Source organism: Convolutriloba macropyga, chromosome 8 (assembly GCF_964194025.1).
Source record: "Convolutriloba macropyga chromosome 8, txConMacr16.3, whole genome shotgun sequence".
Classification (NCBI taxonomy): Eukaryota; Metazoa; Xenacoelomorpha; order Acoela; family Convolutidae; genus Convolutriloba; species Convolutriloba macropyga.
The window spans coordinates 61,896,489-61,921,482 of NC_134475.1; the positions used below are offsets into that span (position 1 = coordinate 61,896,489).

Consider the following 24,994-nt stretch of genomic DNA (forward strand, 5'->3'; position numbering starts at 1 on the left):
TACCTCGACGGGTGATCATCCATCAGTTCTTCTAGAAAGTTCGAAGGCACTAGTCCCCTCTCCCCAGATTGCAGCTCAGCCTGTAACATAAACCAAAAGGTTACACATTGGTACCCCGGCCGATGATTTTTTTCAAAAGTTATGTGAAGAATGAGCCAAAAATTTAGCGCAATTCTTACATAATTTCAGCGCGTGATTGCGTAAGCTTTTTTCGTACATTTTAAGAAAAAAAATGTAGCGCATCTTCTTAAAAAGTTGCAACAGTTATCCCATGGTTAAGAGTCAGAATTCTCTACAGCAGACCACTGGGAAACTATCTTACAATATATGAATTTAATCGATCAATTCGATCCGGACGATCAGCTTTGGAAAGCCTAACCAACAGTCCCAGGCTCTGTGGATAAACGGGAAAACGAAACAGCCGAAAATGTATTCCACTGGAACACAAGCCAACCGATAACCAAAATTCTGGCAGCAAGATTCCAGGAGACACACTCCGAAGAAAATCGTTTAAACAGAAATCGAAAGGACATGGGGTGACACCTGGACCGTGGAACATGGTAAAAATGGGAAACTTAAAGAAATGTTAAATTCAAGGCAGACAAAAAGAGTAAGGTCTCGAATTAAAGTTTAACGGTCATGATAAAATACCATATTACAAACTACAAAACGATTCGACAGAAAACATCAAATCGAACATACCAATAGCCTAGTTTTCAACGGACTGCGAAATGCAAGCAAGCCAGACTTAAACAGGACGAATGATGAACTTCATATACAGTGAATCGCAAACAGACAGAACAAGAAAACCCAAAAAATATTGACACTAAAAAGAGCACAACACACCAATGGAAAAGGCAAACCAATGATCCACAATTCGAGTTTACTGTGGAGAAAAATATTAGCACGGCCTCAAAGCCAAATGCAGGGAACAAAACAAAGTTTGCTACAGTTGCGGAAAAATAAGACATCTGAAAGCAGTATAGTATGTTTACAAAATGAAACAAGAAACAAACTTCGCAAAACAGAGAGTTAATCCCATAGAAGAAATGACTGAAAACCCAAATTAATCACGTGCGAAGACGTGAGGGAAAAAGTATCCCAAAAGTGAACAATTGCAGGAAATTTTCAAGTTTTAGTACTGATTCAGAAAGATTTCAGAATCAACTGTGAAGTAATTTCTTAATTTCTCTGAATCCCAGCAAAATTCAGAAAAAATATTCAGTATTCTGTTGAATCAAATGATAATTTAGAATGAATAATTCAGTTAGCTCTGAATCAGACAAATTCTGAGCAAAATGTGACCTTAATTAGACTCTGAATCAAAACTGAATTTGCCTTAGAGTTAGGTACGGGTCAACAGAAACCAAAAATTGCAAATTGAATAAACTGTGCAAAATAAACTAAGCAATTCATTAAAAAATTTTTTTACCCAACGAAAAGGCAGAATACAATTAAAATCGAAAATTGTAAAGGCTGCTCTCCTATCAAAGTCAAGGAAAACTTTACACCGCCCAGTTCGTTTCAGCGGTTTCAAATCTGTCCGGATATTGTGTTTTTGCAGTTAACTTTTGTGAACTGTATTATCCGCTATACTGTAGAATACCGTTGCATTACTTGTTGCTCAATTACTTCTGATAACTAATTGCTCAGCTTTGCGGAATACCAAGCTTGTTTCTCTCAGAATAACAAAATAATTCAAATTGAAACAATCAAATTTTGTTGAGTTTTTGTTAATAACTCAAGTTATAATCCGAATTTAGGAATTCTATTTCCAAGAAATTGTAACCTTGTAAATTGGCTATACTTCTACAAAGTTTCAGCTTTCTGCTACAAAGATTACAGAAAGGGGCTCAATTACTGTAACTATAGGTGAACAAGAATAACAATTTTTTCTAACTTTAATGTTAGCAAGTCTCTCTATTGGTTTCAGTAACACCAATGTTGAACTAGAGTAGGCTTCGTTAAAGCCAGTAAGAGAAACTGACTTTATGCTTTGCACAAAGTTTCTCTTACTTAGGAACTTCGTTCCTCAGAAAGAAAGTTTGAGAATATCAAAGTTAATTCTCTTTTCACAAGTCAAAGTAAAGTTAAAACTGTACAATCACTAATATGATCAACAGAAACAAGACACGATAACAAGTAATTTACCGCTCAAGAAAGTGTGCTTCAATACGCACTGTATGTCAGTTTAATAAGACAAAATTCACAAGTTTCAACTGATTTTTGGTAGTTTTTCAAGCTCCTTTTATGCTGCTAGTCACGTGGATTTACATGTCAAATTCAACTGTTGATTGGTTGTAGATAATAATGTCGACAGAATGTGAACACTTTTCCATAACGTCACTTTTTCACTGTAAATTTGATGTCATGGGAAATTTGTTAACCATGTAGAAGTTTTGTCGAATATTCTGTATCAATAACAGGTTGATTCGCAATCCAATCGCAAAGAATCTGATGCAATACTGTTAAGTCGTAGTGTTGTTTTGCTGGTGGTTGAGGTAGTTCGAGTTTGAGTTATAGTTTGACTTCATGAATGACGATTGTGTACTAATAATAGTTGCTAAATATAAATGTTGAACAAAATGAACAAATCCGTTTGGCTTCGATAGAATGTAGCATTAAATTTCGCTTGTCACGCTATTCTAGCTTTAAGGCTTGAAATGGCCTTGAAGCGCTATTCAATTTGATTTCTGAGTTGTTAAGCTCAGCCGCAATATCGCCGGCCCTGTTTTCCATCGCGAAAACATCTTTTCCAGGTAGTACTGGGGCGAGCTTCAGTACTGGTCTCTTGTACACTCCGTCGTTCGTTCGAACTATAGCTGATCGAATCACACCGTCAGACCCATCGATGGTCTCCGTAACTCGACCTAGGTGGTAATATCCACGCTTATTGCTGTCTTCGATCAACCAAACGAGGTCGCCTTCTTTAAGGGTTTTGTTCGCCGTAGATCGCCATTTTTGCCGATTATTCAGAGTTGGCAGATATTCTTTCCGAAATCTGTCCCATATGAGATTTGCATAGGCTTGAGTTTGTCGAAAGAGCTTTCGATGATCGACAAATTCCTCCGCGCATGGTAGGTAGGGTAAGCAAACGTTCTTGTTGCCAAGCAAGAAGTGATTGGGGGTCAATGCTTCTAAGTCATTAACATCTGAACTGACTGGAGTCAAAGGTCTTGCGTTCAATGTCTGTTCAACAATACACATCGTTGTTGAAAGAACGTCCTCGGTGACTGATCTGTTCCCCAACACTGCATACATTGCTTTCTTGCAACTTCTCACCAACCGCTCCCATACTCCTCCAAAGTGTGGTGCTGCGGGTGGGTTGAACTTCCATCTGATCCCTCGTTGAATTAGATGTTCTTCGATCCCTTCTTTGTTCCATGCCGCAACGTATTCTGCAAACTCTCTTTCAGCTCCAACAAAGTTTGTCCCGTTGTCACTGATGATCGTCTCCGGCTTGCCTCTTCGAGCAATAAATCTCATTATTGCATTGAGACAACTATCTGTGTCCAACTTGGGTACCACTTCTATATGCACTGCTCTCATAGTTAGACAAGTAAAGAGACAACACCATCGCTTTTCGATTCTTCGCCCAATCTTCACAATGAAAGGGCCAAAGTAGTCAACTCCAACATTTGTAAAGGCTGTTGAAGCATCTAACCGCTCTTCGGGTAGATCTGCCATGACTGGTGCTATCGTTTGTGCTCTGCCTTTTCTGCAGGTAACGCACTTGTTCTTGATTGATCTTAAGGCGTTCCGTATGCCTAGGATCCAAATCTTCTGCTGAACAATGTTTCTTACATGCTCAGTGCCCTCGTGTTGATTGTCCTTGTGCTCGTTTCGCAAGAATAATTCAACCGCATGATGTTTCCAATGTAGCAGAATTGGATGCTTTGCATTGAAGTCCAATTGACTTTTGCCTATTCTGCCTTTTGCTCGAATAAGTCCTTCTTCATCTAGGAATGGTGAAAACTGTAGGATTTTGCTGCCTTTTGGAATTTCCTTTTCAGCTTTGAGAGATTTCATCTCTTCATCAAACTGTTCTTGTTGTAGTAGCTTGAAGATTGTTGCTTTTGCTTTTTCTCTTTCTTCAATGCTGGCTACGACTGCTGCTGGTTTGTGTTTGTTCAATGCTCGCTGTACGTATGCCACTGTATTTACTAGTCTGTTGAAGTTACTGAATCGTTCCCACTGGATAACAGCTTTCTTCTCTTCAGCCTGTATCATGAATACTGATGAGGGTATATTCTCTTCATCTGATGCAAAGATTAGGTTCACTTGCTCTGGCCACTCGCTTTCTGGTCGTTTTAACCAGGCCGGCCCAGTGAGCCACTCACTTCTCTTGAGTTCTTCAATGTTGATTGCTCTGGTGCCAATGTCAGCTGGGTTGTTGATACCGCTCACATGTTTCCACTGTGAAACATCAGTTGTATCTAGTATCTCAGCTACTCGATTGGCCACAAACACTTGTTGTTTGCGATGGGAACTGTGTATCCACTGCAATACGGTAGTTGAGTCTGACCAAAAACTGCAACTATTTATCTTCATTTCATGTTCCTTGACTATCTGTTCTTTCAACCTCACTGCCATGACTGCCGCTTGCAACTCCAATCGTGGTATTGAAAGATGCCTCATCGGTGCCACTCTGCATTTTCCAACGACAAATGCTAAGTCAGCTGAGTATTCTTTTGGTTGTGAACGTAGATAGGCCACTGCACACATCGTGTCTTCAGATGCGTCAGCAAACACATGAAGCTCAGTTTTATCCCTCTCTCTGTTGAAGTATCTTCTATCGATGCTTGTTTCAGCCACTATTGGAAGTTGTTCTTTCCATCTCAGGAATTCTTCTTCTTCACCTGGCTCCACCTCGTTGTCCCAATGTTGTCCATTCTTAGTCCAGATGCCTTTCAGAAGTCGTCTCATATGAACACTGAACGGAGCAAACAATCCGATCGGGTCGAATACTGAAGATACCAGTGACAGAATCTTCCTCTGGGTTATAGGTGCTTCAACTTCCTTGTTTGTACCTCTGCATACTTGAAGACTGTCATCAGTAACGGTCCATTGTAGTCCTAGCACTGAGGATCCCTCCGTACTGGGTTCCACTTCGACTTGCTTTGTGTTGCAGATTGACTTCAAGTCCTCTGGGATTGCTTCGGTAACCTCATCGTTGTTGCTTATCCACTTCTTCAGCTCGAATCCGTGTTGTGAGAGAAGAGGTTGTAGTTGATTGAAGACTTCAATTGCTTCTTCAGGGGTTTCTACCGATTTGATGAAATCGTCCATGTAGAAGTTGTTTTGTATTGTCTTGGTTGCTATTGGATACTCTTTTTCGTTGTCCAGTCCCACTCGCCTGAGAGCATAGTTCGCGCAAGTTGGAGAACTCTTAGCTCCAAATACGTGACGCTGATATTCGTATATCTGAACAGGTTCGTTAGTTCTTGGACGCCATAAAAACCTCAAGCAACTTCTATCCTGTTCGGGAACTTGCACTTGTAGAAACATCGATTCGATGTCAGCTGTTAGAGCTATTGGTCCTTCACGGAATCTGAATATTGTTCCGATCAAGCCGTGTAGCAGATCAGGTCCTGCTAGTAGCTTATCATTTAGGCATACTTCTTTGTACTTGGATGCGGCATTGCAAACACGTCTTACTTTGCCAGGCTTGTTCGGGTTTAGCGCTGGATGGTGTGGCAAATACCATACTTTCCCGAAGGTGCCTTTCGCTTCGGACTCGTCCAATATCTTTACGAATCCTTTTTCTACGTCTGTATCTATTGACTGTTGATACAAATTCTTCAGGTTTGGGTCCCTTTGGAATCTTCGCTCCAGTGAGTAAAGCTGACCCAAGGCTGAGCTGTAATTGTTCGGTAGGTTTGGCTCTGGTTCACTCCACAGCATTCCCACTTCATACCGCTCGCCTGTGAACTTTGTCGTACTCTCTAGCATCTTTTGTGCCTGCAGTTCCTTCTTTGACTGACTGACGACGTTGATTTTGGAAGCATAGGTTTCTATGTCCCACCAGGATTGAATATTCTCTGCCACTTTCACATCTTCAGTGAAGGCGAAATGACAAACATTTTGTCTTCTTTTGCCCGTCATGGGTCCACTGACTACCCATCTTAGCTCTGTTAGAACGGCGAAAGGTTCACTTCGTGTTCCTATCTTGTAGTCCAATGGTCGTTGTAGCTCATAAGCATCTTGACCAAGGATGATGCCAACTTCCATCAAGTTGAAGCTTCTGTTGGGTAAAACACTCAAGTGGTTGAAGCTTTGCTTCAGCTTGTTGTAGATGTAGTTTGTGTTTCCCAAGGAGATTGACGGGTGTGCAAACGCTTCGATTGAATGCACCTTTGAATGTACTCCCTTTATTTTTAGAGGAACCTTTTCTGTCTTCAGATCCTTCGTTCCGTGTATGCCAGCTATGTTGAGCGTCACATCGGTGCCTTGGGCTCGTAACCTCTCTTGCACACTTTGATCGATGAATGAAACCGTTGATCCACTATCGAGGAAAGCATATGTGTTCAGCCTGTTGCCACCGCTCTGTATTGAGACAGGAACTATCTGAAGAAAGCTAGTAACTTCGTTACTCTGGTTGATTGTTGCTGCGCTTACGTTGACTGCGTGATTGCCCTCGTCCATTTGGTTTTCTGAGTGCAGCAATCGGTTGTGCTTCTTGATGCATCCATTGATGCCGCACGCATTGACTTTACAATCTTTGATTGCATGTCCTTTGCCTAGACATCCGTAACATAAGCGTTGCTTTCTCACTGCTGCGTACCGATCATTCACACTCATGTTCCTGAATATTGGACAGTTCCATATTTTATGAGTGCCATCAGCTAGAGGACGGTGATCACTTTGCGTTTGCTTCGTTTCTTTCACGTTGGAACTTGCACTGAAGTTCGACGTTTTCGAGAACCGTTTGTCTCTATTTGTGCTTCTTCGGTCTTCTTCTCTTCGCTCTCCCTTGAAAGCTGAAAACCCTTCGTGCACGAATGCTATCCTTGATAGCCATTTTTCAAACATAATCAGATCAGGCCAATCTTCATCTTTATCATCAACATAGAACCACCACTTCTCTTTGAGAATTTGGGGTAGTTTATCTACTGCCATATACAGTGTCGAGCTTGACTGCAGATCACCAATCTGCTTGTACTCTTTGAGCACATTCACAAAATTCGAAACAATAACTGAGAAACTGATCAGACCTGTTGAGTCGTGAGGTTTCACCTGACTTGCATTGCGAAGACTCTCCAGTTGTGCATCAATGATCACATGAGGCCTTCCAAATTTCCTCTCCAGAATGCTCCATGCGGCACCATAGAACTGTCCAGAATAGCCCATTCCAGAGATTGCTGACCTTGCCTTGCCTGTCAGTAGAGTCTTCAGATGGCTCATCTTCTCTGAGTCTGGTATTGGTCGTTGATCCACTGTAGCAATGAACATACTAGACCACTCCGGCCATTCGAGAGGGTTCCCGTCGAAGTTGTTCAACTTCAGCTTTGGTAGGCTACTACTACCTGAATAGCCAGTATTGTATCGTAATAGACCAGCTCTGGGGGAAACGTCTCGGTCTTCAACACTTGAGGATCGGTCTCGTGAACTGCGATATCGTGAGAAGTGACTTTGCCTGTTCACTTCAGGGGTTACTTCGAAGCGAGCTGTTGATCGATCTGGTGTTAGAAGGTTGTCGATTCTGCTGGCCCAGTCAGAGACATCTCTTTTCTTGGGGGTCCAGTTGAAAGGCGATTTGTCTCGAGCACCAGTTGATTGGGAACGAGCATCATCGTTCTCTAATGCTGTTCTCTTCACTTTGCGCTCTAGCTCACGCTCTTCCTCCAGCAGTTGATGCTTGGTTTCCAGTTCCTTCATTTGCATTTCAGGCTCTAGCTTCCTTCGCTCGAACCGTGCTTGTTCGAGTCGCATCTTGGTTTCGAACTCGATATCGAATTTCTTCATCCTTTCCTCTCGCCTTTGCTTTGCTGACGATGTTTCGGAGACATTCTCCGTCTCTTGGCCGCTTGCTGTTGCTCCATTTTGCACTGTTTGAGCAACTGGGTTGTCCGTTGGGTAGTTGTTGTTGCTCTCGCTGTCGTTCACTGCTTGTGTTGCGTTGTTTTGCTCTGCATTCATTTCTGGTTGCGTGCCTTTGCTTATATATGCAAGCCAATGATAGTCCAAACTTGCTTTGCACTTCCTTGCTTCTTTCAGATGCTCTTCAACGAAATTAGCTTGATAGGGCACAAGCTTGTTTCGACGCTGCAGTTGCTTTGGTATTTCTTCCTCTAGGAGGTGGACAGTCTGTTGGTAGAGGACCTTTAATTTGTTGGGTCGATCTGAATCTTCAATTATTTTGTAGCCAATCCCTGTTTTGGTGTTGACTTCTTCCACTAAGTCTCGGAATCTCTTGTCGTACCTGTGAGCTGTTGATTGAAGCTCCTCTCTACTGGTTGTGCTCGAATTGCCTGGTTGCTGTTTGCTTTGCTTGTTCCGTTTAAACGAGGTCAATTCTTCAACGTGTTTTGTGAATTGCACTCTTCTGTTCGCCTCACTGGCCTGTTGCTGTTGATTTGTTTGATTCTCTTTTGGGGTTGCCTTCGGCAATCTCTTCATCAGGTTGGACAGCAGTTTGCCTTCCACTGTCCGGGTCGGCGGACCAAATGTAACGGCTGCTCTCCTATCAAAGTCAAGGAAAACTTTACACCGCCCAGTTCGTTTCAGCGGTTTCAAATCTGTCCGGATATTGTGTTTTTGCAGTTAACTTTTGTGAACTGTATTATCCGCTATACTGTAGAATACCGTTGCATTACTTGTTGCTCAATTACTTCTGATAACTAATTGCTCAGCTTTGCGGAATACCAAGCTTGTTTCTCTCAGAATAACAAAATAATTCAAATTGAAACAATCAAATTTTGTTGAGTTTTTGTTAATAACTCAAGTTATAATCCGAATTCAGGAATTCTATTTCCAACAAATTGTAGCCTTGTAAATTGGCTATACTTCTACAAAGTTTCAGCTTTCTGCTACAAAGATTACAGAAAGGGGCTCAATTACTGTAACTATAGGTGAACAAGAATAATAATTTTTTCTAACTTTAATGTTAGCAAGTCTCTCTATTGGTTTCAGTAACACCAATGTTGAACTAGAGTAGGCTTCGTTAAAGCCAGTAAGAGAAACTGACTTTATGCTTTGCACAAAGTTTCTCTTACTTAGGAACTTCGTTCCTCAGAAAGAAAGTTTGAGAATATCAAAGTTAATTCTCTTTTCACAAGTCAAAGTAAAGTTAAAACTGTACAATCACTAATATGATCTACAGAAACAAGACACGATAACAAGTAATTTACCGCTCAAGAAAGTGTGCTTCAATACGCACTGTATGTCAGTTTAATAAGACAAAATTCACAAGTTTCAACTGATTTTTGGTAGTTTTTCAAGCTCCTTTTATGCTGCTAGTCACGTGGATTTACATGTCAAATTCAACTGTTGATTGGTTGTAGATAATAATGTCGACAGAATGTGAACACTTTTCCATAACGTCACTTTTTCACTGTAAATTTGATGTCATGGGAAATTTGTTAACCATGTAGAAGTTTTGTCGAATATTCTGTATCAATAACAGGTTGATTCGCAATCCAATCGCAAAGAATCTGATGCAATACTGTTAAGTCGTAGTGTTGTTTTGCTGGTGGTTGAGGTAGTTCGAGTTTGAGTTATAGTTTGACTTCATGAATGACGATTGTGTACTAATAATAGTTGCTAAATATAAATGTTGAACAAAATGAACAAATCCGTTTGGCTTCGATAGAATGTAGCATTAAATTTCGCTTGTCACGCTATTCTAGCTTTAAGGCTTGAAATGGCCTTGAAGCGCTATTCAATTTGATTTCTGAGTTGTTAAGCTCAGCCGCAATAAAAATCAAAATGATTAGTACTCAAAAACACAATAAGACCATATTATTAAAGAAAATACGCAAATTGCCGAACATCGAGAATACATAATAGAACGCTGACTTACCATGACATTCTTAGAATACAAACTTGCTGATGATAAAAGCAAAAAATTGCATTTTCACAATGCGAAGTGCAAGAAATGCAGTATTACACAGATACATTAAAAGATTCTACGGAATAGCAGAGTTGAACAAAGAAACAGACTGAACATTTATCTTGGAGACCTCAGCCTAGCAGGACTCAATATCAAAAACTAGCCACCTAGACAGATTAAACTTTGCGATCAAAGCCCAAATGTCGAGACAGGGTGGTTATCTTGCAGGAATCTGTCAGATTCTGACAGATAGATGGCTATCTTCCAAAATCTCGCAGAAAAATATATCTTGCAAGATTCTACCAGAAAATGGTTTATCTGACAGCATCGACCAGAAGAATTGCTATCTTAGAGGATTCTGACAAAACCCTGCAAGATTCTGATAAAGGGAATGAGTTTGTTCCGATTGAGCTGCATTTTAATTGGTTAATAACATCTAAGCTGCTAAAAAATATTTTCTCAGAAAACTATTTCCAGTACAGCTGTTTGTCCATTTGATAAAAGAACACGAAAATTTGTGAAAAATATTGAACAGTGCTTGCAAAAAAGTTGCTAGATATGGTGGTTTACTGATATAAACATCCAAAGTTTTTATTTGTTTTTATTTCACGCAGAGTACATGACATACTTATTGGGCCTCTATAAAATACAACTGATTACAATAAAAGCATTTTTTTCTTGCTTCAGTTTTTCAAATATTTTAATTAATTAATGCGAGAATACATTACGAGCACAGTTAGCGTTTCGTTGTTGCACAGTAATTTAACATAAAAGAGTTCCCATAGAAAAATCACTTTTGAAGGTATTCCCGGTAAATTTTATATATTACAGGAATCTTACAAAAAAATTATATTTTGTCAATCTGACAGAAACTAGTTATCTTTTAGGTCCCAGGCACAAAAATGGTTAGATTGTAGTAATTTTACAAAAACCTTGTTATCTTATAGAAATCTAACAGAAAAGTGGTTATCTTGTATGAATCTGGCAGAAAATAAGCTATCTTGTGGCAGAAAAAAAGTTTTCCAGTATGAATCTGGCAGAAGATGCATCGTCTTGTAAGATTCTGACAGAACCTGCCAGATTCCTCAAGGCTCTGTTGCAGAACAAGAATTCACCAAAAATCCACCCCTACGACCGAGGTTGAAGAATGCAAAGCCACATTACAATTGGCAAAAAATGGAAACTTTTTTGGTGGAAAATAGAGACCAATCTGAGAACTCCTTTCACTTAACATTTTTCATTCAAGCACGTAAATGTCACGACTATAACAAAAAAAATTTAAAACGATTATGCCAATCCGTATGAATCAAATCACAATGTTTTATTTGACAAACAAATTGATTTGAAATTTTGATTTCCACGCATTTTTTTCATGTTTGTTATTTCAACTGGGAAGAAAAAAAATTGTTGGAAAAAAGTGTAACCCTATGAAATTGATCGGCCTTTTTTAATGTTAAAATCGATTTATTCAATTTTGCCAATTCTACTCTGTCTTCGGGATTATTTTTGCCCATAAAACCCGGTTGGGTTAAATTCCTACGCATTTATCTTCAAGATTAACCTCGGAAGCAAATTATGAAGCTGCTCATTATCGAAGAGGCAAATTTTTGTTTGTCCGAGAAACGTTTTTTACACTCAATTTTAAAATTACCATGCAAAATACGAGCCCAAATCGAGCATTGACGTGATCAAAAAACGACTCTTCCGATTTGAATTACAAAATCATCAAAATGCGTGAAGAGATCTTATAAAATAAGCAGTGAGACGCCCAAAAACGAATCCAACAATCAACTCAATCACCTCAAACACTCAAATAGAATTACAAAAAACTAACCAACCACACTCCAAATATGACAAGTCAACAATTAATATTAAAACAAAAAAACACGAATAAACATAGCTGGCAGATTGTCAGAAAATAGCCGCAATAGCTTTGTAGATCTCCAGTCTCAATATACTCAATATACAGTAAAAAACACAGACCAAAAAATTAGTCTTTTCATTGAAGGCGTTCTATTTTGATTAAGAATCTGTATAAGTTATTGCTGCCTCTATTGGTGCTCTGAAATAACCGTCATTTAGAGTGACGCACATTCACTGGACCTTATCTTTTTGAATGAAAGCCAATAAAAATCAATTTCAATGTCATGAAGTCATTTTTGAGAGTAAGGTAAGTCATGTGTGACCAAAAAACTAATCATGCGACCGAACAAAAAAAGCTCACTCCACTAAGAGCGAAAAATTACGTTACACACGCACTTCAGTTGGAATTGCATGAGCAAATGAACAAAAAGAAGATTTGAATTGGTTGTGATACCATATGGTCTTAACAAAAATCTTGACGACAAAATAAAAAACATAGCCGGAAGAACTCCGGAAGCGACTCGAAGCGTCAAAATTTCACAAAAAAACCGTAATTGCAGCTGAAACCATTACCTTCTATACTAAACCATCAACTCATTAGCTACCCAGGCTTGATCTAAAAATTTAGGAAATTTAAACCACGAGAAGAAACAAACACAAGAGAAACAAAATGAAGCAAAAATTTATAGTTTTGAAAACGTTTGGCATTGTTGAAAAAGTCCAAAAAAATTAGGATAATAAAAATATAGGTAGGCTGGAAAAGCCAACAGAGCAATCATTTGCTCTCAAGTTATTCATAATTCTACTCTCAAAAAGATCGCGAAAGCAAACGGCAGATAATATTCTAGAAACTAAGCAAAATTTTTCAAAAAAAATGCTCAAATTTAAGAATCAGAAAACCACTGCAATTAGATTTCTAATCACTGCAAGTAAGAAAGAAACATCCCATAGTTCTTCCTTGTTGTATATATATATGCTAGACAACATAATTTCAAACTAATTCAAAAATTAATTAATCAGAGAAGACATAAGCAACAGAATAAAATTCAAAGGCAATAAATCGTTTAAAAACAATAATGACGGAAGAAAATTGCGGTAAATAGTAATAGTTTGAAATTGTGAGAAAAGCTTTCTAGCAAACTCTCAGTACAGCTTTAAGATGAAAGAAATCAATTGCAAACCAAAACAATGAGTAAAATTAAGAAAAAACTGATATCAAAAAACTGTTATCAAGAATCAATATAACCAATAAAAATGTAGGTTCCAGGACAAGCTAAAATGATACAAAATAGAATGTAAGGAATATGCAACCGATGTAAGGAATACCGTTACAATGAATAATTCTTGATTTTTGAAAGTTGAAAATTAAATTAAAAAATCAAGAAAAAGGAATACATTTCATTCGATACATAGAAAATACAACAAGACAAGTTATCTATGTTCAGCATTCGAGACATAGAAACTACAACAAGTTCTATGAGACAAAGATCCATCCTTCTAAACAGAAAAAAAAGAAAAAGCGGAATTCAAGAATACGAAACATTGCAGCATTTTTCAAAAAAAATGGCCCAAAATTTTCAAGACTGCATTTATCAAAAAAACTTCAACTATATGTTTCACAAAAAGACTATTTCTAGTAATTAAAACCGAAAAACAGACAAAAAGATTGACAAAAATTGGAAAAAAACTACCAAAATCGGATTAGCAAATGTACAATTTTATAAAACAAATATACATCGAGGTAGAAAGAGGCATTGATTATATGAATTATCGAAGTGAAGTTGCCCTATTAACTGATTTTTGACAAAAAGACGGCAGAAAGATCCAAAAAAAAGAAATTAAAGAAATTAATAGAAAAAAGGTAGAAGTTAATTAAAAAAATCAAGTAATTGTTGCCAATTTTGAACTTGAAACGCATTTTCAGGCTCTGCGAAACACTGTGGTATCAATTTCCGAGATTTGCATTTCAATATTGCATCGAATAAAAATCAGTCCTACAAAAAACATTACAAGCAAAAAAAAAAACTGGGCCACTTAGACGAAAAAACGGCTAAAAACGGTTATCTATATGTGCCATTCAGTCAAAAACTACTTTTCAAAAAATCATTCACTAAACGCAGAGCATGATCAAAAAACTTCTCACGCTGAGAAAAAATTTGTTCACACGGAAATTTTTCTCACTTTCGCTTTTAGGTCAAAACAGCGCCTGAACGAATAGTACTTCCGGTTAAAAAACCTTAAGAAAACCAATACTCCATTTCGAGTAGTAAAAAACCAAGAGAAGGCCAATAATAGCCCCAGCTGTCGCTGTGCGGCTATTTAAAAAATAATGCTATCAAAACTGGAATTGCAACAAAATTGCTAGTTTGAGCTCAGGGAGCCTACCATCACTCAGAAGTGGGAAAGAAAGTGGGGAGGGGGGAAGTAGGCAGTGGGCGTAAAAGGGTGGTCATAGGTATCTAAATCACCTAAAGCTTCCCCATCACTTTTACGTCGTGAAATTACGTCCCACAAAGTTTGGGGGATTTGAAAGAAGTGAGAGGAGGGGTGTGTGTGTGTGTGTGTGTGTGTGTGGGGTGGGGGGGGGGGGCGTGTCATGGTTGGTTGGGTTGGTTAAAATCAAATAAATGACCTTCACGCCATGAGTCCATGAGTAGTCCACACCAATTTTGGTTAATCGCATACTCATACGATAGTAAGGATCTAAGAGAACTGCTCCGCACGTAAATTCAAGGAAGTTAAGTCGTAGCCCAAACGGAGATTAAAAATATCTTCAAATGGGATCAATTGAATGCATGTAGGGGGGGGGGAGGTAATACTCACGACATAGAATCCGTCTTCGTCCACTGATCCGAACACGTACATCAAGTCGCCGGCTCGGAAACTCAACTCAACGTCCTTAAAAATTGAGTCATTTGTAATACAAATTAACAATTTAAGTCTTCAAAAAACAAATCTCCGTTTCTGTTACAAAGTGCTTCTGTTTTTATGGAAGGTAAAATGGTTAAAGGGGGCATAAAAAGTACTGGTGGAGGGGGAAAGAATAGATCTAAATGTCCTTTTGTCATCTGGAGGTTATTGAAGTTGGATTCATGCCGATGGGTAATATACTGACTTCTGCATCTGGGTTCGGGGATGTCTGGCGGGGGATCATAGTCAAATAGGGCGACCATCTTGCGAAGGGAGCTGGTACTGGCCCTGTCCTTCAACTTCTGACCTGCCAAATTACTCGTACTGGACTGTTGACCTCCGTTAACCTCTGCTGGCCCTAAAGCAAATATTTCATTTCTACTGTAGCTTAAAACCAAATCTCGCCAAAAAAAATTTTGTGATGACTATGTTTAGTTCGCCCAAAATGCAACGATTTGCTTCAAAAAACATATGATCTAATAACCGCGTAACTACCCTAGTCGATTTAGGATGTAAATTTTGCAAGATTTTCTTGCAAAATCTTGCAAGATTGACATTTTTTTTTTGTTAATCTTGCAAAAGATCTTCCTGGAGGATCATACAAGATTAGCAATTTTTTCGCAAGATTTTCTTGCAAGAATAACATCTTCTTGCAAGATCATGCAATATTAACAACCAGATTGACGCCATTTTTTTTCCTTCTTAACCAAGCTCAAAACAAAAAAAGTGCCTGAAAAGCCACAGACGTCATTTTCCTATTCTAATTTGTAAGCAAAAAAAAAAACGCTAAGTAATAGCCGCTGAGACCGTTCTTATCCTAGTTTTAGATCATGGGAGAAGATACTCAGGAAAGCAGAAAAATTTTTTATTTAAAAGAAACAACACAGTAAATATATATATATATATATATATATATATATATATATATATAATATATATATAATATATATATATATATATATATATATATATATATATATGAAAAGGACATGAAGAGTACACCGACGAAACTAATTCAAAATTGGAAACATAACCCATTAAATTCCGGCGAATCGTTCTCAAAGGACTGGCGAGCAGCTGACTTCGTCAGTAGCTAGCTATGTTTATTGGAGGCTATATTAAGTGTTTATTGGAGGCTATATTAAATGGCTTGTAAAGGTAAATCCGGGGGTTTGGGTTGAGTGGGGGAGGGGGTCAGGCTCTTAAGAATTGCCCTTCACACTATAAATTTATTTGTTCTCAACAGTTTCGGTGACGCCTGCTAAGAGACTTGTTCGCCGTATGGCTCTAAAAGTATCTTAATGCGCTCCGGGATTTACCAGTCAATCCCGTTTTTCGAGGACGGAAAGTTAAAAAAACAGTTAAAAACCGATCAAGGCGAAAATTCGGTTGTACAATAAAACGATATTGGATACAAACTTCGTTGGCGAGCAATCGAAAATATACTGGAAGCTCGATGTTGGGAGTGATAATACTTGCGGTATGGCGGTGATAATATTCTGGGAGTGATATTTGAGGCACACTTTTGGGAGTGATAATATTTGTGGCATTTTTTTTCGACTCGTGGAAAGAATCGAAATCAATTCAGACAAACATAAACTGACTAATGTCGAATGAATTGTTCCCGAACAACAGGCGAGGAGCAATTTAATTTAGATGCACAGCTTAGAAATTTTCATGTGCAAAAACTTTATTTCTGCATGATAGCAAATGAGATCACTCAAAAATGAAGAAGTGAAGCGTAAGAAAAAATCACTTGAGATGTCAAGAGTGTTCTAGAACAACAGAGCAAAAGGTGTCAAGCTAAAATTCCAGAACTCTAATTGAAAGATCTCCTAGTAGCCTAGATATCCTATTTCATAAACGCAAACAAGGCATATAAGTCTTGTATGAATCTTGAAATTTTCGGGATGCGGGAGTCTTTTCATAGCTTAAGCGAGCTAAAAACGAGCCCGTATGAAAACAAAGCTAAAATCTGATCATGGCTGATTATCGTCTGGATGATCAAGGCAGCAACAAAAATGAGGTAAAAACAAGCACGTATGAAAAACGAGCTTAAGTCTGATCATTGCTCATTATTGTCTGGATGGGTCTGATCATGGCTAATTATCGTCTGGATGGGCCTGATCGTGGCAACAACAAAAACGGGGAATAAGCGGGCATGTATAAAAAACGAGTTAAAGTGTGATCATGGCTCATTACTGTCTGGGTGGGTCTGATTAAGGCTGATTATAATCTGGATGGGTCTGATCATTAACGCACACCACGACCTGTTCTGCATAAAAACACGTTAACAATAATGGCCTCAAACTTCGTTCAAGAGGAAAGTAACACCACCCAGGTTGAGATCCCAGGCCGAAAGTTGATATGCACAGACCGTCCCAGATGGAAATTGTCTATATCCAGACCGTCCCAGACAAAAAGTGCCTATGTCCAGACTTTCGTGCGTTCATCTGACTTTTCGTGCGTTCATGTCCAGACTTTCGTGCGTTTTTTTGTTTTCAGATTATGTAAATTTGAATGCACGACACACCCGTCGTGCGTTCATCTGGCTCTGGACATATCGACTTTCGGTCTGGGACCTCAGCCTGGGCAAATACAAATTTATCCTTCCAATTTTGCATACCTTTGGCGTGACGATTAGCAGCACCGGCTGAGTGGTTGTGAGGGTGGTTCTGGGGACTGGATCCCAACTCCATGACCATGTTGCTGGGCACGAATCCCTTCAGACCCTCTCTGGTCTCCCCGTAGTAGAACTCATCCTCATCTTTGTCCCCGTACACTTTTATCACCTGTGCAATCAAGTTTAAAACTTATAAATGGCTCTTTTGAACCAAAAGATTATTTATTTCTCAATATAAAATCTAAGCGCAAATTGAGCCCATAATGCCCCGGATTGCAAACACCCATTCGATGATGCTACTATAATCAGAGTTTACGTCGATCCGGAACCCGCGGAGGTGGGGGCAATTCCAAAACATAAACTAGACAATCGTTGGACCAAATGATCTCCATCGACAAGCGAGGGGTTGGTTTTCACTATAGATAGGTTAAGCTAAGGGAGGCCAGTCTCATTGTGTAATTAAGGGAGGGAGGGGGGGGGGGTTTAAAACTGACCAGAAGGTTTAACCAGAGGGTAAACTCAATTGACCAGATTATGGCCCTTTTGTTTTTTTCCAAAAAATATTGCATCATAGGTTTTCACATTGAGGCCTTAGTTGATTTATAGGGTTCCTCATGAAAAATCTTTTTGCACATTTAATGCTGTTTTGGAAGTTTTAGTGAGCTCGTCACATTCACAACAGTCAACAATCATGACTTCAAAAAGAGAAACGACTTATTTTTTGTTAGTTAATTAAATATTCGATTAAAATTGAGAAATTTTACAACACAATGCGCCGAGATTAAAACTTACATAATCAAATCTCCCAAAATCATTATGCCAATAATTTCCGGTCGGCCTTTTCTGTCCCCCCCCCTCCACCCCAGTTTAGTTGGTGCATATTATTTGCAATCCCTAGGCGCACGTCCAATATTTTTCATAACTTATTATGTAATGGCACGTGCTCGGTAACGGGGATGGGGTGAAAAAAGCACTGGGAGGGGAACAAACGGAAAAGATCCTAATTTCCTTTTAAGGCAGTTAAAAAATGACGTAATGACTTACGTCAGCTTCTCTAAATGGTATCTCCTCGTGTGCAGTGTCCTTGTTGGGACTCATTGTCATTGGATTGTAGTTGTATAAGGCCACAAAGTACCGATACCGACCACCCCCACTCCCAACTCCACCTCCTCCTCCGCCATTCCGCTTGTTCCACCTTCCACCAGGCCCACCGAACTGGTGTCTACCTGAACCCCGTAACCTAAAACAGACAAATGACTGCAAACATTCTTTAACTTATTTTTAACTAGGTTGCTCCATTAGTTTCCAAATCATTGAAACTAATGGATGGATATCCTTGATGAGTTGAACTACTCTCTGATTCTTCCTTTCAGGTGTGCTTTGTGAAATTTTATTTATAATTTCTTACAACATTTGTAAACCTGATGAATTCAAATGTTCAAATGTTCAAACATTTCAAATCGGAAGTGACCCCCCTCAACCCCCCCCCCCCCCCCCTCCTCATATCCTTTTGGAGTCTTTTCATAAGTTGAGAAGTCCTTTCATCAGATTTTTAGCTAAGAATGCTGAAAATGAGCAAGACCACTGCCAGAAAAAAACCTGCTCAGACAGTCTTCATAACCTATTGCAAGGGCTTGTTGAACATTCTATCTATAAAAACTTTGCGAGCCAATACCATTGACAGTATTTTGATAACTTCGATAACACTCATTACATTGGATGCTGGCTTTTTAAGATCTGTTCAATTTTTTCTTTCAACTTTTTGATACCAATGAGGGACTAAATTTGAGAACGTATTTTAATCACTCTACAACAATAACTGTATCCAGAAAAAAGAGTAGCTCTAAAGCATTAGTTTTTCAAACTCCTCTTAAGTGAAGCAAAAATTTGAATTTGAACTTAGTTTCGGTTTTAAACTTTTTTCTCGTGCGAAAAGTTTAAATCTGTATTTGCTGTTTTTTATTGTTTCCCTTAAGAGTCCTATTAAAGTTGTTATAGGTCTTTCAGTAGGGCTTATATGTCCTTGTTCGAATCGGTCAATGCGCCGATACTAATTTTTCAGACTTCAACACCGTGTTTTCATAAAGAAACCTTTGCAAAAAAATTGAGTTTTGTCGCACTTTTTTTCTTAATGCCCTTTGATGTAGTCTCGCAATTGGCCGTCACCATTATTTTTCAATGTAGACACCTAAGACCAAAAACCCCTATTTTATGTTTTCGGCTATAGAATTATGGGATTACGGTCTTTATGGCAATCACGCTCTGCGTTTTCATTAAGGTACCTGATGTCCTATCTTTTTAACTCCTTGCTGACATTGGCCTATTGGTCCTTTAGTTTTCCAAAGAGGCAATGTTAACATTTACAATCACTTTGTTTGATGGCTAAAAGTTTATACGACTTTAATCTTGTGTCTTTTTTAAAAAGCTAGTCACTTTTTGAGTTTTGCCACTGTTCATCATTGTTCCTGTTGTCAATCTTCATTTCTTACAGGACCCACCTCTGTCTTATAACAAACTAAAATTGATTGATCCATTTTAGTTGTTAAAAGTTTGGTCAACCGGTTTTCCAACTCTTTAGCATTAAAAAAATTGCGAATTCTGAGCTGTGCCATAATTGCTCTTGTTGTTCTTTTCGATGTTTCAGGTTTCAATCGAAACAATAAAAGATGTCATCGGCCCTCTCCAATTAGCACTAAAAATTTTATTGGACTTTTCAGTTTATTTTCTTAGATTCACCAGTTTTTGAATTCTAGGTTAAGAAATGTCAACAAATGCATTTTTTCCAAGTACATCGTCTTCCTCAATGATTTTTTTACTCAACCGATCACGCGGTAAGAAATCAAAAAGATAATTTTCGCGACTTCTAAATTTCAGCTGCTGAAATTGTTTGCGTGAAATGAAAGGATAGTCTACTTTATCTAAGTTTTTTGTAAATTGTGTGATTGAGCAATAAATATCTCAGACATTGAAAATGCTGTCTAAGTCATTTTTTTAAGTTTAACCAGAGATTACAACAGTTTGTCGATTTGTTATTTGTTCTTAGTGGTTTAGTTGCTTAAGTGATTTTAGTTTTCATAAAAATTTCTTTTTAGTTTGACAGTTCTTGTAGGTGAAAGTTAAAGCTCTTGAGTTATTCCATAATTTTTGTTTATCTTTTTGTCTAAAAAACCGGTTCCACTCTGAACAACAACAGACCTCATCACCGCTTTCATGCCATTCGAAAAACAGCCTACCCCGTCGGCACTTCAAACAGTTATGTTCAATTATTATAATCAATATATAGCTAGTGTTATTTTCTACAAAGCCTTTTAATTTCAAACAATTTGAAAAACATTTAGAAAAATGCCTTTTTTGTTTTTCATTAACCTGAATGTTTCAAGGCAATTTGTTGGTTAATGGAACTATAAAAAATTAAAAACCACGTTATCTGGTTTCTAAAAAGGAATGGCAAGAAGGTGTGAGGGATTTTCATTTACTGTGTTACCCAACTAATTTGTGCCATTCATTCTCATTTTGCGATCGTCCATTTTTTTTAAATCTTCTATGCTTTTCTCTTAAATTGTTTTCAATGTTTTGAAAACGCGTGATGTGCGTGTTATCACCATGTGTTGTACTGTTTTTGATGATTTCAACACCACAAGTTTTCGAAGAAAAAGGAGATATTTCTCTGATTTTTTTCTCATTTTTTAATATATTTCGCATATTTGCTTTGTGAACAATCAAAGTCTGCTAATCCCGCATACTGTAAAAATGTTGGTGTTCAGATTATTCGCCAATTGTGTTTTGTGGATTGAATTGAATAGAATTGGAATTCTGTACACTGTTTGTTGTTGTTTGCAAAATGAACTGTTTACTTGATAAAATTAATTTTATTTTCTGCTTGAAAAACTATATTAGCTTGATTTTTTTTATCTTTGACCAAAAGTTTTGTCCCGTTCATTTACTGAACTTGCTACTGAAATGAAAACAAAATAACCTCCATGATTTACACGTCTGTCCATATTTGAGAATCCATTTGAAGAATTCATTACTCTGTATTATATTAAAAATGTTTGTTTGGTTATCAGATAATTTAGCCAAACATAGGGATGAGTGGGTTGGAACATTATATACAAAAACACATTACGGGCCTCCTTGTATATCGCATGGCCCGATAAGAGGTGAATTCGCTACAAAAATTACCGGAAAAATCGGCAACATGCATTTGCTTCTGAATTTACCAGCAACACACGGGAATATTGCAATTTTAAGAAAAAATGATTACGTTGACAAAATCCTTACGTTAGAGCAGCCAAAATAGTTCTCACCTTGCGGGTGAGCTCTGGTACATGACCAAGTCGTCATCTCTGTACCCTGCCCCAGGTGATCGTAAGGAATGTGTGTTCCTGTAGCTTGGCCGCACGTGAGTCAACTCCGAATCTGAAGTATACGCCTTCTCATTGGCTGCAAGTTGGCTGTGTGGTGGGGGCACTCTGGGTCGTGATCGTCTGGGTCTGTCGGAGTGGGTTCGAGGCTAAAGAAGGCCAGAAATCAAAATCATTTTGATTGGTGCTAATCAGTGACTGCCAATTTCTCAAAGGGTACATGAAAGTTTACCCAATGCTAAAATAGCCAATGTGAGAAAGCAAATTGGGGTCTTTCCCATTATAGCCCCCCCCCATTATAGTATAATTACCATGATTGGGGGAGGGGCTATAGGTTACATGCCCACTAAGCTGTGGGGGGGCTATAATGGGAAAGACCCGCAAATTGTATACAGCAAAACACAAACTGATCTTGATCCTGATCAGCAACGTGATGTCATTTACTGTAACGGCTGCTCTCCTTGTGTTTCACAAAGAAAGTTTTACACCGCCCAGTTCGTTCTGAGTGGTTACAAAATCTGTCCGGATACTTCGTTTATGCAGTTCGCTTTTGTAACTGTATATCCGCTCTGCTGTACTTACCGTTGCATTAATTATTTTAGTTCGTAACTATTTGCTGATCTTAGTTTTTTCAACTATCAATTTGAACTGGATTGCTACAGATCACACAATACGGGATCTCTTTATGTATACCAGTTCAATCCGATAGAAAAAACAAATCGAAGACAAAGATATATGTCTAAGACCTGTTTGTGCAGAAATATTTAAATTTAAACCTAAGTTGGCTTTTGCTGTTTGTACTCACAAGTTGAGAATACCAGAAGTTGGGGTTGTAACAGTTGAATTTCAGCTCCAATAATTCGTTGATGCAAGACACAGTAACAGAATTTACTGCTCAAGAATAATATTTTGAATACAAGACACAGTAACAATTTACTGCTCAGGAATATTTCTAGTTCAAGACACAGTAACACGTTATTTACTGCTCAAGACAATTTGTTTTTGCAATATTTTGCTGAGTTATACTTTCAGCCGTTTTCTGCGGCTACTACGTTGAGTTCTGTGTGTTGCTTTTTGTTATTTCCCCTTTTTCTCTTTTTTCTCACGTGACAAACTGTAACTAGAACTAGAACTATAACTATTAAAATGACTAAGACAACAGAAAGTGTTTTGTTTCTATTTTCCCCGCCTATGCAAGCTTGTTATTCCTTAAGCTCAGCTCCAACATCGCCGGCCCTGTTTTCCTTCGTGAAAACATCATCGTCAGTTGGTAGTACTGGAGCGAGCTTCACTACGGGCCTCTTGTAGTATCCATCCTTTGTTCGGATTGTCGCTGATCGAATCACTCCGTCGGAACCTTCAAAGGTTTCGATTATTCGACCCAGATCGTAATATCCACGTTTGTCACTGTCCTCCACTAACCACACAAGATCACCCTGCTGAAGACTTCTGTCCGTTGTGGTCTGCCATTTCTTACGACTGTTCAACGTTGGCAAGTACTCTTTACGGAATCTGTCCCAGATGAGGTCTGCGTAAGCTTGTGTTTGTCGGAAGAGCTTTCTATGATCAACAAATTGCTCTGCACCTGATAGATACGGTAAACAAAGGTTCTTGTTGCCAAGTAGGAAATGATTTGGAGTAATAGCTTCTAAATCGGTAGCATCAGAACTGACCTGTGTCAGCGGTCTAGCATTCAGCGTCTGTTCAACAAGACACATCGTGGTTGACAAAACATCTTCCGTGACTGATCGATTGCCCAGCACGGCATGCATTGCCTTCTTACAACTCCTAACCAGTCTTTCCCACACTCCTCCAAAGTGTGGTGATGCAGGTGGGTTGAACTTCCATCTGATACCTTGTTGAATCAGATGTTCTTCAATTCGCACCTTGTTCCATGCTGCTATATACTCTGCCAGTTCTCTTTCAGCTCCAACGAAGTTTGTCCCGTTATCGCTAATCATTTTGACCGGTTTGCCTCTTCGTGCAATGAATCGCATGATTGCGTTCAGACAACAATCAGTGTCTAGTTTTGGTGCAATCTCTATATGTACCGCACGTACAGTAAGGCATGTGAATAGACAGCACCAACGCTTTTCGTTTCTTCGACCAATCTTTACTGTGAATGGTCCGAAATAGTCTACGCCCACATTCGAGAACACTGTTGAGGCGACTAATCGCTCTTCAGGTAGATCTGCCATTACTGGTGCCTTTGTTTGGGCTCCTCCCTTTCGACATCTAATGCATTTGTTTTTGATCGATCTCAAAGCATTTCGTATGCCTAGGATCCAGAATTTTTGCTGGACTATGTTTCTGACATGTTCAGTACCTTCGTGGTGACTATTCCTATGTTCATTTCGCAAGAATAATTCAACTACATGGTGCTTCCAATGTAACAGTATTGGATGCTTCGTTTCGAAGTTCAGACGACTTTTACCTATTCTGCCTTGAGCACGAATAAGTCCTTGCTGGTCTATGAATGGTGAAAACTGGAGGATTTTGCTGTTTTTTGGAATTTCCCTTTCAGCCTTGAGAGATTTCATCTCTTCAGTAAACTGTTCTTGCTGCAGTAGTCTGAAGATGCTTGCTTGTGCATCCTCTCTTTCTTCAACACTTAGTGTTTTTGTTGCCGGTTTGTGTTTTTTGAATACCCGCTGTATGTATGCCATTGTATTTACTAGTCGATTGTAATTGCTGAATCGTTCCCACTGAATCATCTGCTTCTTCTCTTCAACCTTTGCTGAGAAGACCATTTGGTCGTTTTGTTCGTCTGAAGCAAATGTTAAAGCCACTTGTTCAGGCCATTTGTTCTCTCGCTGCTTCAACCAGGCCGGCCCAGTGAGCCATTCACTTCTCTTGAGTTCGTCAACATCGATCGCTCGTGTCCCGATGTCAGCTGGATTGTTAATACCACTCACATGATTCCATTGTGAAACATTAGTTGTATCCAAAATCTCAGCTACTCTGTTTGCAACAAACACCTGTTGCTTACGGCGGGAGCTGTGAATCCATTGCAGAACAGTAGTGGAGTCTGTCCAAAAGTTAGAACTGTGAATCTTCGATTCGTGTTCCTTCACTATCTGCTCTTTAAGTCTCACCGCCATCACTGCTGCTTGTAGTTCCAAGCGTGGTATGGAAAGGTGTCGCATTGGTGCAACTCTGCACTTTCCGATTACAAACGCTAAG

General features: G+C 38.8%; 1 protein-coding gene across 2 annotated transcripts in view; it reads right to left on the reverse strand.

The window, feature by feature from the left end:
* Positions 1–20: 20 nt before the first annotated feature.
* LOC142344902 (RIMS-binding protein 2-like) overlaps positions 21–24,994 on the reverse strand; it is a 114,335-nt gene continuing 89,361 nt past the window's right edge. For both annotated transcript variants that reach the window (XM_075396956.1, XM_075396955.1), the window contains 3 exons: positions 15,030–15,182; positions 14,738–14,812; positions 21–80 (listed from right to left, as the gene is read on the reverse strand). In XM_075396956.1, the coding sequence (XP_075253071.1) occupies positions 14,805–14,812; positions 15,030–15,182 (161 nt within the window). In that variant the 3' untranslated portion in view covers positions 21–80; positions 14,738–14,804. The remainder of the gene's footprint in view (positions 81–14,737; positions 14,813–15,029; positions 15,183–24,994) is intronic.